Below are 15,398 nucleotides of genomic sequence, written 5' to 3' on the forward strand. Positions count from 1 at the left end.
CCAAATACGGAGGATGCGGAAAGGTCAGGGAATGACCACCGCATATCCCGGAGCAATATGGCCTTAGTTGCTAATGCTCCTAAAAACCAAATAACAACAACAATCTTCCCTGTTTTCAATGGAAGTCAATCAAAATCCATTAAGCAGTGATCACTACTCTATAGAAACTGGCAGTACTTTGTCATTCCAGCAGAAAGTTCCCCCAATGAAAACTTGATAAAGCCACATGGCAGCCTCACAGTAAACTGTCCTCCTTCGGTACAGAAAGTATAGTGCAAACTTCCACACATTACATCCAACAAACATCTGCACATTTCCCTCTCCATCCAAAATCATGGTGGACTGCATCATGTACTGTGGCAAGAAAAGCACAAAATAAGCTATGGAATATATTTACTACCTTATACCATTACTGAGAGCCTGATACTCCTCAAGCACGGTTGTGCTAAAACAAGATATGTAAGACATCAAAACACTCCTAGATCCCTCTCTTCCTCTGTTGTTTCTAATTCAACCTCACCGAGTATATTATTTACTTTGGGCCTGTTGTTCTTCAAGTGTATTAAGGCTGGCAGGGTAGTTAATCACCCTAATCAGGGTATGTTACTGCAACAAGATCTAGACAAATTAGGCAGATGAGCTGAGAAGTGTCAAATAGAATTTTAATATTGACAAATGCAAGGCTACATATGGATAACAGTAGTCCAAGATTGACATGCCAACTGTGTGTTATCCATTTCACACTTAGGTAGTGTAGAATGAAAAAAGAGCTTGGGGTGAATGTACAGTCAGATATGGGATTCTGTTCAGTGATATATACAGGAATTTTTACAGAAGGGAAGCGATCATTATCTTGGTTAGACCACATCTTGAGTGCTGCATACTGGTCTGGAAGCCTCATTTTAGGAAGAATGTGGATCTGTTGGAATGGATGTAGAGAAGAGCAACAAGATGAGTCAAGACAACAAAAGGGTACTTTATTAAGAAAGACTTCAGTTCTCTAAACTTCTGCATCTAGAAACAAGGCATCTGTAAGGAGACTCGATTGAGGTGTTTACGGCTTTGATTGTATTGAGTAAACTAAATGCTTATGGCATCTTTACTCTTTCTCCGACAACACACGTAAAGGGGCATACACCTGGGGAACAGTAACCCCAAAATAACCTATACACTTGGTGGAGTTGAACTGAAGTCAGTAGTGGAAGAAAGGGACTTGGGAGTTACAATACGGTCAGACATGAAGTTCTCCGAGCATTGTAGACAGGTTGCAAGGAAGGCCCACGGTGTCCTATCAATAAGTTATCGAACATTTGTTAGTGGAGATAAGGATGTCATAATCCCGTTATATAAGGCTATTGTTAGACCACACTTGGAATACTGTGTTCAAGTATGAAGACTGCACCTGAAAAAAGACATTGAGCTTCTTGAAAGGACCCAAAGATAGGTAACTTGCCTGGTAAGATCGGCAAAAGGGCTTCCATATGAGGAAGACTTTGAATTTGGGTTGCACAGCTTGGAAACTAGCCATCTTAAAGTCAGCTTGATTGAAGTGGTTAAAGTTCTGAGAGGCAAAAGTAAAGTCAATGAGGACAAAATTAAAATTGTTTTAAATGATTCTAGAACTAGGGGCCATAAATTCAAGTTATGGGGGGGGGATGTTTAGACTGGATTGCAGGAAGTTTTATTTACCCAGCGAGTTATAAATTACTGGAATAAGTTACCTACATGGGTGGTAGAGGACGACTGGTTAGGGAAATTCAAGGGTCAGCTGGATATTTACCTACGGGAGGATGGGAAATGCATAGGTTGTCTATTTCCTTTTCTTTTATTAATTATTTATTTAATTTAATTTAATTTTTTTTTCCTCTTGCAGTAATGGCCATATGGTGCAAGAGAGCATTAGGCTTTCTTGCGCCATATGGCCATTACTAATATATTTTGTATTATACCACCACTAAGAGCCTAATATTTTTCAAGCAAGGTTGCACTAAACCAAAACATCAAAGGTGAAAAGATTCCTGTATCCAATTTCTGTCATCCATAAACCAACCAATACCTGGAACAAAATCCACATAATGCAATGTAAATACAGAAATTCCCTCCCCAATATTGCAATATAATGGTGGGACTATTGTTGAGTTGTACTCCACCAGCAAATGCATTAGGTGAAACATTTGCTTGAACATCTTACCCCCAGAAGTTTTTAATAAACAAAGTCCATATAGAACTTTATGCTCTAAAGGTCTTGAATCATATAATATATCTTTTACAATGAAAGAACTCTGTACTTCATTCACATTATCATGAGTGAGCATGGTCAAACTAGATATCATACATTACGAGCTGGTAAAACACCTTACAGCAACATCATTGGATTATTGCTGTCCTCTCTAAAATTAGAACATCAAGTATCCATATTCTTCTGAGTCCCAAGTTAAAGAGATCGGGTTGGTATTGAAACTTTATCTTCTTTCAACAAAAACTTACTATTGAGACAAGCTTTTCAGGTCAGAGTGCAATCTTCTCTCTCACAAACTTTTTGCCAAGAGGAAGGTGTTCTGTAACACCTTCCTCTGTCACCCACAGTGTTGAATTGCTCTTTGTGAAGTAATTTCACTCTCTCCTGCCATTCGTAAAAAAATGAGAACAATTGAAAGGTAACTGCAGATTTCTGTCAACAGTATGAACATATCCACCAGCTGCAAACAAACTATATGAATAAACTCAACCATGCTGTGTCTCTTTGCATCAACCAGGTAGAGGAGCAGATTGCTATACTTTACTCTGATTAAACCGGGTTCTTGTTCAGTCCAAACTAGATTATGGTGATCAAGTGTATGGTTCAGGCAAGAGAAGTGCCCTTGGTTGGTTGGATCTGGTCCATCACAGTGCTATTCATGAGGCCACAGGAGTTTTGTCTCCTATTCATAGTTTATATGTCGAGGGAAATGAACTACCTCTGTCCACCAGACATCAACAACTGGCATTGCAATATCCCTTTAAACTAAGACCCTACTAAATCATTCTGTGTGACCAGCTGTATTATACCCTGCTGGGAGAATCTATATATTTGTTGCCAGAGAGTGCCGGTAGACCTCTAGGAATTTGAATGTGGGAACACCTAATAGCACAAAATCTGACCATGGACCATGTATCTCTTATGACAAAGCATCCTTCTCCACCTGAAGTACTTATACTGATTTTTGTTTGGCACACTTTTTGATAGCCTTAGATGCTGATGCGCCATTAAACTTCCAATAACTAACTAACTGCTTTTTGTGATCTGTCAGGCCTGAAATGGAGGACAAATGACCTACTTACCTATATATCAATTTACACAGATCGTTCAAAATCCAGAACTGTAACAGGAACAGCAGCAATCTTCCCAGGCATAATATTATCAAGTAGATTCTCCTTAGAATGCAGCAGATACATGGCTGAGTTATATACCACAACTTGCTTTAGACTATATAACATAAAAAGTACTTATGCTGATATACATATATACAGATTCCATAAGTATGCTGCAAGCTTTACAAAGAGGGGGGAGGGGGAGGGAACCATTCTTGCCTAAATTTTTGCCAGGTCTAGTTTACTTTGTTTCTGTTTAAATAAAATCTGTTTTTTTTTTTTTTTTTTTTTTTAATTCTAGGACATGTTGGGATTAAAGGAAATGAATTAGCTGATCAAGCAGCAAAATCACCACTTTCTATTAATTCAGACTTTCCCATCCCATACATAGATTTTAAACGGTCATTCGAAAACAGTTACCTTTCACAAAAGCAAACATCCTGAAACAAACAGCTTTCAAACAAGCTACACCAGATAAAACTAACAATCACTCCATGACAGTCTAGCAAATGTAAGACTGTTGAGAAGGTAGTAGTTCTAACTTGAAACTGGATTGATCATACCAATCTGACTCATTTCTACTTACCATGAGCAAAGGAGCCACCACTTTTTAGAAATTGTGATACAGTTTTAACAGTTACATTTTCTTATTGAATATCCCTCCCTTAATAATGAGTTCTTTGAGTTATGCTTCAAATCATTGGACCAACCATACATCAATTTACACAGATTGTTGAAAATCCAAAACTGTAACAGGAGCAGACATAACCATATCAAGTAGACTCCCCTTAGAATGCAGCAGACACATGGATGAATTATATACCACAACTTGCTTTAGACCAGGGGTGGCCAACAAGTCGATCACGGCTTTAATTTTAGTCGATCACGACGAATTTTAAATATATATAAAAAATAATTAGTCAAAAGCTAAATGTTATTACTATTATGCCCCCAACTGCATACACTTTTAGAAGTCCGTTGAACTACGTGACTACTCTTGTCGCCGCGCAGCCGCTAGGCCTGTCTAGTGCAAAATCACGCAGTTACGTTGTGGAGAGCATAATGTATGTGTTGAATTCATATTTAGCTTGTTTAATATTAATAACCAGATTTTCCTTATACATTAATTTAATACCCTTTGATTTAAAATGAACACTACGAAAAAGAGTAAAACGTATTATTTTCATCAAGAGTGGGAACTAGAATACTTTTTTGTAATGATAAAGGAAAAATGTTGTTTGATTTGCAATGCTTCCTTGGCTATATCCAAAAAAGGAAATTTAGAAAGGCACTTCAACGCACTCCATGGTAAATACCAATTAGATTTTCCCCCTAATAGTGGCCTTAGAAAAATAAATTAAAAGAATTTAAATCCAGATTATTCGCACAACAAAATTTCTATTTCTTCATGACACCTAATTTACAATCTAAAGCAGTAACTGTAGCATCATTTAAAGTGAGCCATCTTCTTGCAAAAAAATGCAAACCATTTTCTGATGGTCAATTCATCAAAGACACATTTTTAGAAATCACAGATTCTCTTTTTGAAAATTTTAAGAACAAAAATGAAATTAAAAGTGCTCTTCAAGATCTGCAATTATCTCAAAATACTTTGATGCGATTCATCGAAAAAAATGAGTAAAAATGTGATCGAAAAATTGCTTGCTCATATTACTAATTGTATGTCCTTTTCTTTATAACTGGATGAATCTACAGATGTCAGTGATACAGCTGAATTGCTCATTTTTATTCGTATGGTTTTCGATGATTCTGCCACTAGAGAACAACTGCTGGATATGGTTTCGTTAAAAGAAAGAACTAGAGGTCTTGATTTATTTAATGCATCTTAACGGATTCATCGCATTGTGCCAAAAGGATAATGAATTCCCAGATTTTTTGAGTTACCATTGTATCATCCACCAATAAGTGTTAGCCAGCAAAAGATTAAATACATAAAAGATATATATAAAAGATAGATATATATAAAAGATAAAAAAGTGTTATGGACATACGTAGCTTTCAAAATCGTGAATTCCATCAGAGAATAATCTCTTCAAAGGAGAATTTTCAAAATGCAACTTGATGAAAATGAACTAGATCTGATAAGTTTCTATAGGGATTTCAAAATTTGTTGAATGAAATTTAAAAACTTGTTGATTAAAGGCTCTCTATCTTTTAGCTGCTGATGATTATCAGTACAGATTATCAAGGTACAGAGTGGTTGTGCGATCTGAATTTGGAATTACAAGATAAAAAATAAAAATGTGGGTGACATGATTAGTAATATTTCTGCGTATAAATATCAATTTTTGGCAATGGCTAAGGAACTCAAAAAAAAAAAAAATAATAATAATTAAATAAAAAATAAAAATAATAAAAATCGATCATTTTGCAAATATGCAAGATCATTTGCAAAAATGAATTGTAATTGAGTCTAACTCAGCTTTGTTCTTGAATTTAATAGTGAGAAATATGTTTATGAAATTGAGAAAGTTGTGGATGGTGGATGATTTTGAAACTAGATTCACTGATTTTAAAACAATTAAAGATGTTCAATATGTTTCTTATCCATTTAATGTTGACTTGGATATGAAACAAATTGCAGAAAAAAATCACTGAGATTTACCCTATGGAGAAAATATTACATTGCGAAACGATATCTTCTTAAAAGCCAGATCATCAGAAAAAGACTTTTGGAAATAAGTTTGTCGAGAAAAGTACCCAAATGTAAAAAAAATGCAGTGAACTTTTAAATTCCTGTTTTGGTTCCACATGTCTATGTGAATCAGCCTTTCTGTATTTGAAACAAACAAAGACAAAGAATCGCTCTACTCTTACGGACTTGCACAGAAGATTCTTTACGGTTGGCCCCAGTATATCCCCGATTTTGAATTTAAAATAAGAATTCTGAATTGTATTTAATTTTTAAATTTATAAACATTTTTCAATATGTGTTGATTAACTTTTTTACCCATGTGCAATGAAATTCTTGAGATTGTAGATCGTGGCACATTTTGAAGGAAATAAAGTAGATTGCATCACAAATTACGTTGGCCACCCTTGCTTTAGACTATACAACATATATAGTCTAAAATAAATGTTATATAAAAAGACTATATATATACAGTTTGACCTCTCTTTAATGAACTTCCATATAGCAAATTTTTTTGATTTCCCCGTAGTCATTATATTGAAAACAGTTTCCATATAACAAACTGATTTTGAGAAACCAGGGTACGCATTGTTCACACCTCTGGCCTTTAGGCAATAGAGCTGATGCAGTAGAAAGCATGACTTAAGAGCTAAAAGGATTAAGAATTGTTTTCTTCCCTCTGAATACCTCCTCTAAACTGCAGCCAATGGACCAAGGCATTATCAAGAATTTGAAAATGCACTACCCAAGGCACATACTGAAAAAAATTATGCCTAGAATAGAAACAAACCAACTTATAGATTCTGTTATAGATTTGTGGATGTGCATATCAGAATTGACAAAAGTGTGGAGTCAAGATGTTGATGGAAACAACAATTAAGAATTGTTTTGCAAAAGCAGGTTTGCTAAAACTCCAATTAACAGCGATGAGAGGGATGAGCTACTACATGACATTGAGCAATCTTGGGAAGAACTCTAAAGCAAGAGGTTTGATCAGTGGAGAAATTGTTTTTGGCAAATTTTTTAGGAGTTGATAATGATGTCATAGTAGCTGAGTATCCAAGTGGACTCCATTTTGGAAAGTATTCAAAGAACTAGTGACAATATTGATGATGAGTTGGGTGAAAATGAGGACAATGAAAGAAAGATAACATGGGATTGTTACAGAGTGATGAAAATTATCAAAGCCTACAACAAGTTGAGATTGTTCACAGTTCTTACTCTTTTTGACACAGGAGGGATTATGTAGGATGTGTTCAATTATGGAAGGAGGTGATTTATCAAGGTCGTTAATGCGAGGGCTAGAAAACAAGTAAAATAATCATAAGTAAGGTTCATTAGCATTAGTAGAGGCATTTAATGCAAGAAAGCAAGCTTATGCAACATCAGCCAAAAAAAAATAAAGTAAAATAAATAAATAAAAAATAACCACTTCCACTTCACCCCTCTGTTCGTTCGAAATACCTGTCCAGCTGAGCCTTAAACTTATTTAGGCTATCAACTTCCACGACAAGGAATGGAAGTCTGTTCCACCTACCAACCACCCGCTGGCTAAAGGCAAATTTCCGCACATCTATCCTACATCTGTCTTTCCTCAATTTGAACTTATGCCCTCTCAGGTGATTATTCTGAGCAAGAGGAAGAATCCCATCAGCATTGAGCATGCTCAAACCATTCAAGGCTTTGTACACCTCTATCAAATCACCTCGCTGGTGCCTAGTGTCCAGACACTGTAATTTGCAAAACTTAAGCCTTTCTTCGTAAGAGCACCCCTTTGTTCCATTCACTAATCTTGTTGCCCTTCTCTGTACTCGTTCCAGAAGCTCTACATCCTTCTTGAAATGAGGCCTCCAGGCCTGTATACAGTACTCTAGGTGTGGCCTGACCATTGCCTTATACAAGGGAATAATCACCTCCTTATCCCTGCTAGAAAAATTTCTATATATCATTGACAAGACACCATGAGCTACTCTTGCAGCCCGTCTGCACTGCTCAGAGAACTTCATATCTGCCTGCACAACCACCCCCAGGTCCCTTTCATTCTCTACCACTGTCAGTGTAGTACCACAGAGTTGATACGTTGCTCTGGGGTTGCTGTTTCCCATATGTAGTACTTTACATTTGTCAATGTTAAACTTCATTTGCCACCTCTCAGCCCATCTGCTCAACCTTTCCAGATCCTGTTGCAGCAGCATAGTGTCAGTAGTGTCCTTGACAACCCTGCCAACCTTCGTATCGTCTGCAAACTTGGACATTAAGCTTGATATACCATCATCAATATCATTTATAAATACAGAGAACAATAAAGGACCCAATACTGAACCCTGAGAGACTCCACTAATAACATTAGTCCACGATGAGCAGTGTCCATTGATTACCACTCTCTGTCTTCTCCCCCTCAACCACCCCTTTATCCATAGCAGCAATTTGCCTCCAATGCCACACTGCTCCAATTTGTGCAGCAGTCTTCCATGTGCAACAGAATCAAAAGCCTTTCTAAGATCCAAGTATATAATATCAAAGTTATTCCCTGCATCCAATTCTTTTGTGACTGCATCATAGTATCCAATCAAATTGGTCAGGCAAGACTTCCCCTTAACAAAACCATGCTGTGTCCTAGCTATAACTGAAGTCTTGTCTAGATGATCCTGCAGTGCTTCTTTAACCAGTGCCTCCATTAATTTTCCTGGAACAGAAGTTAAACTCACAGGTCTATAATTACTTGTGTCAGCCTTTGATCCTCCCTTGTGAATTGGGGTCACATTTGCACATCTCCAGTCCATGGGTACCTCCCCTGAGTCCAAGGAAGCTCTCATAATTATGGCTAAGGGTTTGCTTACTTCCTTTGCTGCCTCCTTTAATATAACTGGATAGATCGCATCCACCCCAGGTGCCTTTCTTGTGTTTATCTTCAACAATTTCTCCTCCACTTTACTCTCATTTATTACAAAATTCTCTAGCTTACTGCCAGAGTTGAATACACCTCTGGCTCCTCATGTGTGAATGTCGATGCAAAATATTCATTCAGTTTGTTAGCTCCCTGAGCAGGGTCATCAACAGTTGGCCCATCGATATCAAGTGGACCAATCTGATTCATCCCCTTCCTTCTAGAGTTTACATAAGTAAAGAACTGTTTGCTGTTTTTCTTTGCATCCCTTGCCAAGGATCTCTCGTAATCTGCCTTCGCCTGCCTAACTTCCTTTGTAACTTGGTTACAGATCAACTTGTATCTATCATAGGCTTCTGTGTCATGTGTTAATTTGTAAGTATCCCATGCATTTTTCTTCTCTGCCATATGCCTCATTAGTTCATCTGACATCCATTTAGGCCTAAACCTTGAATAATATTTCTTAGTTGGTATGTGAAGCCTAGTAGCTTCCAAGATAAGTTCTTTGAATGCTTCCCATTTTGAATTTGCTGTTGGTAACATCATCAGTTGATCCCACTGTATAGAATTTAAATACTGTCTCAGCCCATCGTAGTCGCCTTTACGAAAGCAATACCCCTTCCCTTTACCCCTACTGGTAGTTATCTCTTTGAGTAACTCCCACTTCAGAACACTGTGATCACTGCCACCTAGTGGTTCATTCATTTATCTGCAGATTCTTAATGCATGAAGAATCACTACTGACAATCAAATCAAGAGTATTACTCCCTCTAGTTGCCTCCCAAACATGCTGATGTAGAAAACAATCATCCAATAAATCCACAAAAGCCTTGCTAGTGTGTGAGTGACCAGCCCCCAAATTCCAGTCAATATCTGGGAAATTAAAATCCCCCATTATAAGACTCTCTGATTTACTGGCCCACTCTATTTCCCTGTACAATATCTTATTATACTCATCAGAGTCATTAGGCTTATAGCACACTCCTACTCTCAATTTTGATCTCCCAATGCTTATGACACACCAAACTGACTCGACACTGCACTGTCCAGCGATGTCGACTGGCTCTACTTCCTTGGATTTTATGTGTTTCTTAACTAATAGCATAACCCCTCCTCCCTTCCTATCCAGTCTATCCTTTCTGTAGACATTGTACTCCCCAAATTCCAGTTCTGCATTCCTTATATCTGTGTGACACCATGTCTCTGAAATCCCAACAATATCTGCCTTTGATGTTTTGAGCAATAACTCAAATTCATCAAATTTATTTACTAAACTCCTAGCATTGGTGTACACGCAAGTATACATGCACCTGCTCTTCCTCTTAGCCTCCCTAACACAACCCATGTGTTTACTTGTACCCCCATGATTCCCAGCAGTCTCTGTAATATCCTGCATCTTATTTTCCAGGCTGCTGCTCATTCCAATAGAAGCTGCTGCTCATTCCAATTTCATCTTTTATATGAAGATGCAGTAGAACAATTAGGCTGTAACAGTGGTGGAAGTATAGATGGATAGATGATGGCTTTAGCCGGAGAACAGATGACTGTTCTATTGTTTGGATAATAGGCAAGTTTTGTGCTTTTGTTAATTTTCCAAATGAAGTGTGAATTTATTAATTCACACTTCATTTAGTTAATAAAATATAACAAGCTTGTAACTGTTATGAGCTTTATGGCAAGTAGAAAATGAAGCTGGAAATATGGATACAAGTCAATTGTGATTTGCTTTATTTGTATCCTGAACAATCTTAGCATTTTCTGGAAATGAAAATTTCTTTACAGAAATTGTTAAAATTTCTGTAAAGAAACTTTAAAAAAGTAAAGTATAGCAAAGCCATTTCAAGGTGTAACTTTAAAATATACAAAATGTACATTTCAAACACATTTGAAATGATGCTGCAAATGTACAAAGCGTACATTTTCAGCGTCTGGTGACTAGATACCTGTGTGGTGATCTGATTGAGGTGTATAAGGCCTTGAATGGGTTGAGCATGTTGAATTCTGATGGGATTCTACTGCTTAGATTATGAACCTGAGGGGGCATAAATTCAAATTGAAGAAAGACAGTTGTAGAATAGATGTACCGACATTTGCCTTTAGCCAATGGGTAGTTGAATGCTGGAACAAACTTTCACCTGTCATGGAAGTTGATATCTTAAATAAATTCAAGAAGGAAATGGACAAACTTTTAGAGGGAATGGATGTGTAATATTTTTTTTGTCTAATGCTACATAAGCTCATATGCTTGCTTTCTTGCATCACATGCCTCTACTACTACTACTACTACATAGTAGCAATAGAGGCATGTGATGGTGAGATATGTTATATCTCACCATAATGCATGCCATAAGCTGAAAAATATATCTTGTACTATGTGACATAAGAGGTATGTGGGTGTCTGCATCTCTCGTATTATCTAGGGTCACACACATAGCAGATATGTTGGTTCCTATTCAGTTACTGAAGTTAAGATTAAAAGTTAAATTAAAAGAAGACTGTAGAGGAATTGCTCCTCCCCTCCCACTAAGTACTCAGATTTCAGTTCTCATTTTGATATTTACTTTTTTCAGTTCATCTTGTGTGTAAAACTATGCTTTAGAGAAAAATGAAAGAAAATAGAAGTTTGTTGTTATGTTGGTGTGCTTGTATTAATGGCCTTTAAAAATTTTTATTATTGAATTTTGTTTAATTTCCTTTTTTGGTTAAGTGTTGCTAATAGTTAACTTGTACATTACCATTAATGGGTCTTTGTAGTAAAACTGCACTGACAATTGCAAAAACTTATATCATATAGGTAGATGTGTTATATAATATAGAAATAGTGAAGATTTTAAGTACTTATGTTTGTGTTGCTTTTTGTAGGTAAAAAAAGTACCACAAACATTTTTTGACCGAAATTTGATAAGCATGTTTTGTAGGTCAATTTATTTATACGTTTAGAACTGCACAACTTTGTTAACTCACCTGATTTATTATTATTTTGTATAAAATAGAAATTTAGTGAGTCAGCAAGTTGATATTTAAACTATTTTATTTTATTATTTTTTGTAGTGACAATTTGAATTTTCCTCGGAGCTGGCTCTTACCTGTTCTTCGTGTAAACATAACAGAAACAGAACTGGGATTCTTTATCACTTACTTCTTACCCTTAGCTGCATCTATTAAAAATAAAGGTTATTAATATTACTAATTGTTTATGTTATTTCAGTAACATTTAAACTCTGAATGTTTAGGCACTTTCAGAATAATGAATTTTTTGATAATTTTTTTAAGGTTTGTATTTTACATGCTTGCTGTTTACCATCATTATATGGATATTACTTTAATTATGATGATTCTGAATTTGCTAATAGTTGTGAATATTCTCAGTTTTATCCCACCCTTTCACACAAAGTATTCAGTTTTGATATTCTTTTGCAGAGAACTAGCTTAATTTGGCAAAAGTGTGAAAAATATTTTTCACATTCTTTTTGGTACAGTAGAAACATCTTCTCTAGAATTAAGTTACCAAGGAATATTTGATTTGAAGCTAGTAAACCTTAGTTAATGACATTCCCATTTCTACACCCAAATGTTCAATAAATCAAGTAAAAAAAAAGTGGGTCCAAGAAAACATGGAAATGTTCTGCTACCAGTGAACACACACACTGATAGCAGTTAGGTTTATTGCTCTCTCCATAGGAATATAGTATTGCCTTGAGTATTAAGTTTATCTGCCTGTTGTTGTCATCTTTCTGGCCCATTTTAGATGCAACATTCCCTTTGTTTTCAAATGTCAAGCTTGTATGTTACTGTCCTTTGTTTCCTGCTTTTTAGAAGACTAAAATAATATCTCATTCAGATCTGGATCTTGTCAGCACAAATGCCCACCCCTTATTTGCTCCAAATCTACATTATATGGGGCCGACCGGGCTAGTCGGGTGGGTAAAGTGCCTGCCTGGCAACCCAAAGGTCGCGGGTTTGATTCCTGCCTCGGGCTTGGATCAAAGTACTGCAAAAACCTTGGGAGGTGCGTTATGGCCACAGAAGCCTATGTGCCAACAACTACCAAAAAAAAAACATACTTTGGGCCAGTTTTGGGGTAAAGTCATCATTTCCAAGATATGCTCAAATGATGTCACTTGTTGTTTTTGGGCAAATGTACATGTGTTTCAGTCAGGTTTCACTAGCAGAGAATATTTAATATAGCCACTTCTGTTTGGCCAGTCATTGGGCAACAAGATTGGTGAGGGAAATGAAGGGATCCTCTTACCAAGAGAGGCTTAAGTTCTGCAAATTGCAGTGGCTGGAGACTAGGCACCTGCGCGGTGATCTGATTGAGGTGTATAAGGCCTTGAATGGGTTGAACACGTTGAATTCTGATGGGATCCTTCCACTTGTTCAGATTATGAACCTAAGGGGGCATAAATTCAAATTAAGAAAGGACAGATGTAGAATAGATGTGCGGAAATTTGCCTTTAGCCAGCGGGTGGTTAATTGCTTGAACAAACTTCCATCTGTCATTGTGAAAGTTGATAGGTTGAACAAATTTAAGGAGGAACTGGACAGGCATTTGGAGGGAATGGTGTGGTTTTTTTTTTTTTTATGCTGATGCTGCATAAGCTCATACACTTGCTTTCTTGCATCACATGCCACTACTACTACAGTTCTTTCTGTTTTGTTTATGTGTCGAAGGTGTCCAATTCCTTTGTTGCTATTACACCTTCATCCTGTAATAAAACAAAATACGCACAGCCAGTTTGATAATGTAACAGTTATGGATACTGTATGAGGACATATTACACATTTAAATTGGATAAATATCATAGGTAGATATTGATTTCTCAGCCCCGATTAAATATTGTACTAACTGACAGAGAGGACAGAAAGCAACATTCTAAAATATTTAATATTGCATATAGAAGTGCTGCACATAATGCAAAAATACCCTAGGTTATCTTCATTCGGTATTTGCCCAAGCATTTGACCTACATTTTTATATCAGTGGTTCCCAAACTTTGCTCTGCAGATCCCTTGGGATCTGCAAACATTTCCCAGATCTATGGATACATTTCTGTAATTGCTACTTTGAATTTTATTTTTATTTTTTCAATTAAAGGAATAATGTTTTGTTAAAAATAATCACGAAACTTCTTTACTTGGCAATATGTTTATTTCACACGACCGTTAGAATATCCAATTAAGAAACCCCCCGTACCCATGAACTGAGTGACAGTCAGTTTAATTAAAGTCAAATCATGCAATGCATTGTTACATATTCTAATGATATATATTCATAGCTATCTGACTGCAAAGTATGTTGCATGTAGATGCAGAAAGAAAAATATGTGTGTTAAATTAACAAACTTGCATTGTTGCACCTGCTACAGATTTTGGTAATCGCTAGCTATGAGCTGACCGGGCCAGCCAGGTGGGTAAAGTGCCTGCCTAGCAACCCAAAGGTCGCGCGGGTTTGAATCCCGCCTCAGGCTTGGATCAAAGTACTGCAGAAACCTTGGGAGGTGCATTATGGCCAGAGAAGCCGATGCGCCAACAGCTACCAAATAATAATAATAATAATAAAAAAAAAAAAATCTAGCTATGGTTTCCACCACCACTAATCACCAGTTCAGTTTAGTCACAATTCATATAGCGTTAACATAATTACAAGGAAAGTGAAGTACTTATTTTTATTAGCTACAGTAGTGTCAGTGAAGTAACATGCAGTAACGTTGACTTGTTTTTTTTAGTTATCATAGATCAGTGGCTAAAAAGAGATAGTTTAAGTAAATGATCAAGTACTACTACAGTACCAGTAAGTGAATCTCAATGTTTTACATTGCTATCAAATATCGGCAGCAGTTCTAGAACTGCAGAAAGTAGTAAAAAAAAATGGAAGTACAATGATTCCTGTTTGTCTGTGGGATTTACATATACAGGTGATGAACTCGCCCCGATGCTCTATGCGTCTTGTGCAACAAAGTGTTATCAAACAGTTCTCTGTTACCTGCAAACTTCGTAGACATCATGTCTATGCACTAATATCTTGGCCTTTATATTCAGGATATAAACATTCTGAATATAAGGGCCAAGATATTAGTTTTTTCAATTGTAAGCCTGGGGCATTAACAAAATGTCAGAGCGCTGTGGTAAAATTTTAAAACCTGATAATGAAACACTACCGAGGCCTCCTACAGGATAAGTTACTATATTGCACTTACAGGAGAAGCCCATACAATTGCAGAAACCCTAATTAAGCCATGCACAGTGAAAATGGCAACTTTTGTACTTGGTGAACAGTCAAAAAAGAAACTTGAAACAGTTCAGTTATCTAATAATACTGTTAAATGTCACATTCAAGATCTGTCAGCAGATATAGAAAAGAATTGATGTTGCAACTTAAATGCTGCTTTGCTTTTACATTGAAACTTGACCAATCAGCAGATGTGTGAGGGCTAGTAGTATTACTTATATTTGAATGTTACTTGTTCCAGAACAAAATCGAGGAAGATTTACTGCTCTGTAAAA

The 15,398-nt window shown here is 36.5% G+C and overlaps 1 protein-coding gene across 1 annotated transcript in view; it reads left to right on the plus strand.

Annotated features, from left to right (window-relative positions):
* The window catches only part of LOC150078438 (RRP12-like protein), a 496,297-nt gene that overhangs the window by 189,281 nt on the left and 291,618 nt on the right, over nucleotides 1-15,398 (plus strand). The window contains exon 15 of the mRNA XM_090384563.1: nucleotides 11,943-12,064. Coding sequence (XP_090240689.1) covers nucleotides 11,943-12,064 — 122 coding nt within the window. The remainder of the gene's footprint in view (nucleotides 1-11,942; nucleotides 12,065-15,398) is intronic.

Source organism: Mastigoproctus giganteus, chromosome 11 (assembly GCF_048544385.1).
Source record: "Mastigoproctus giganteus isolate SK-2022 chromosome 11, ASM4854438v1, whole genome shotgun sequence".
In the NCBI taxonomy this organism is placed as follows: domain Eukaryota; kingdom Metazoa; phylum Arthropoda; class Arachnida; order Uropygi; family Thelyphonidae; genus Mastigoproctus; species Mastigoproctus giganteus.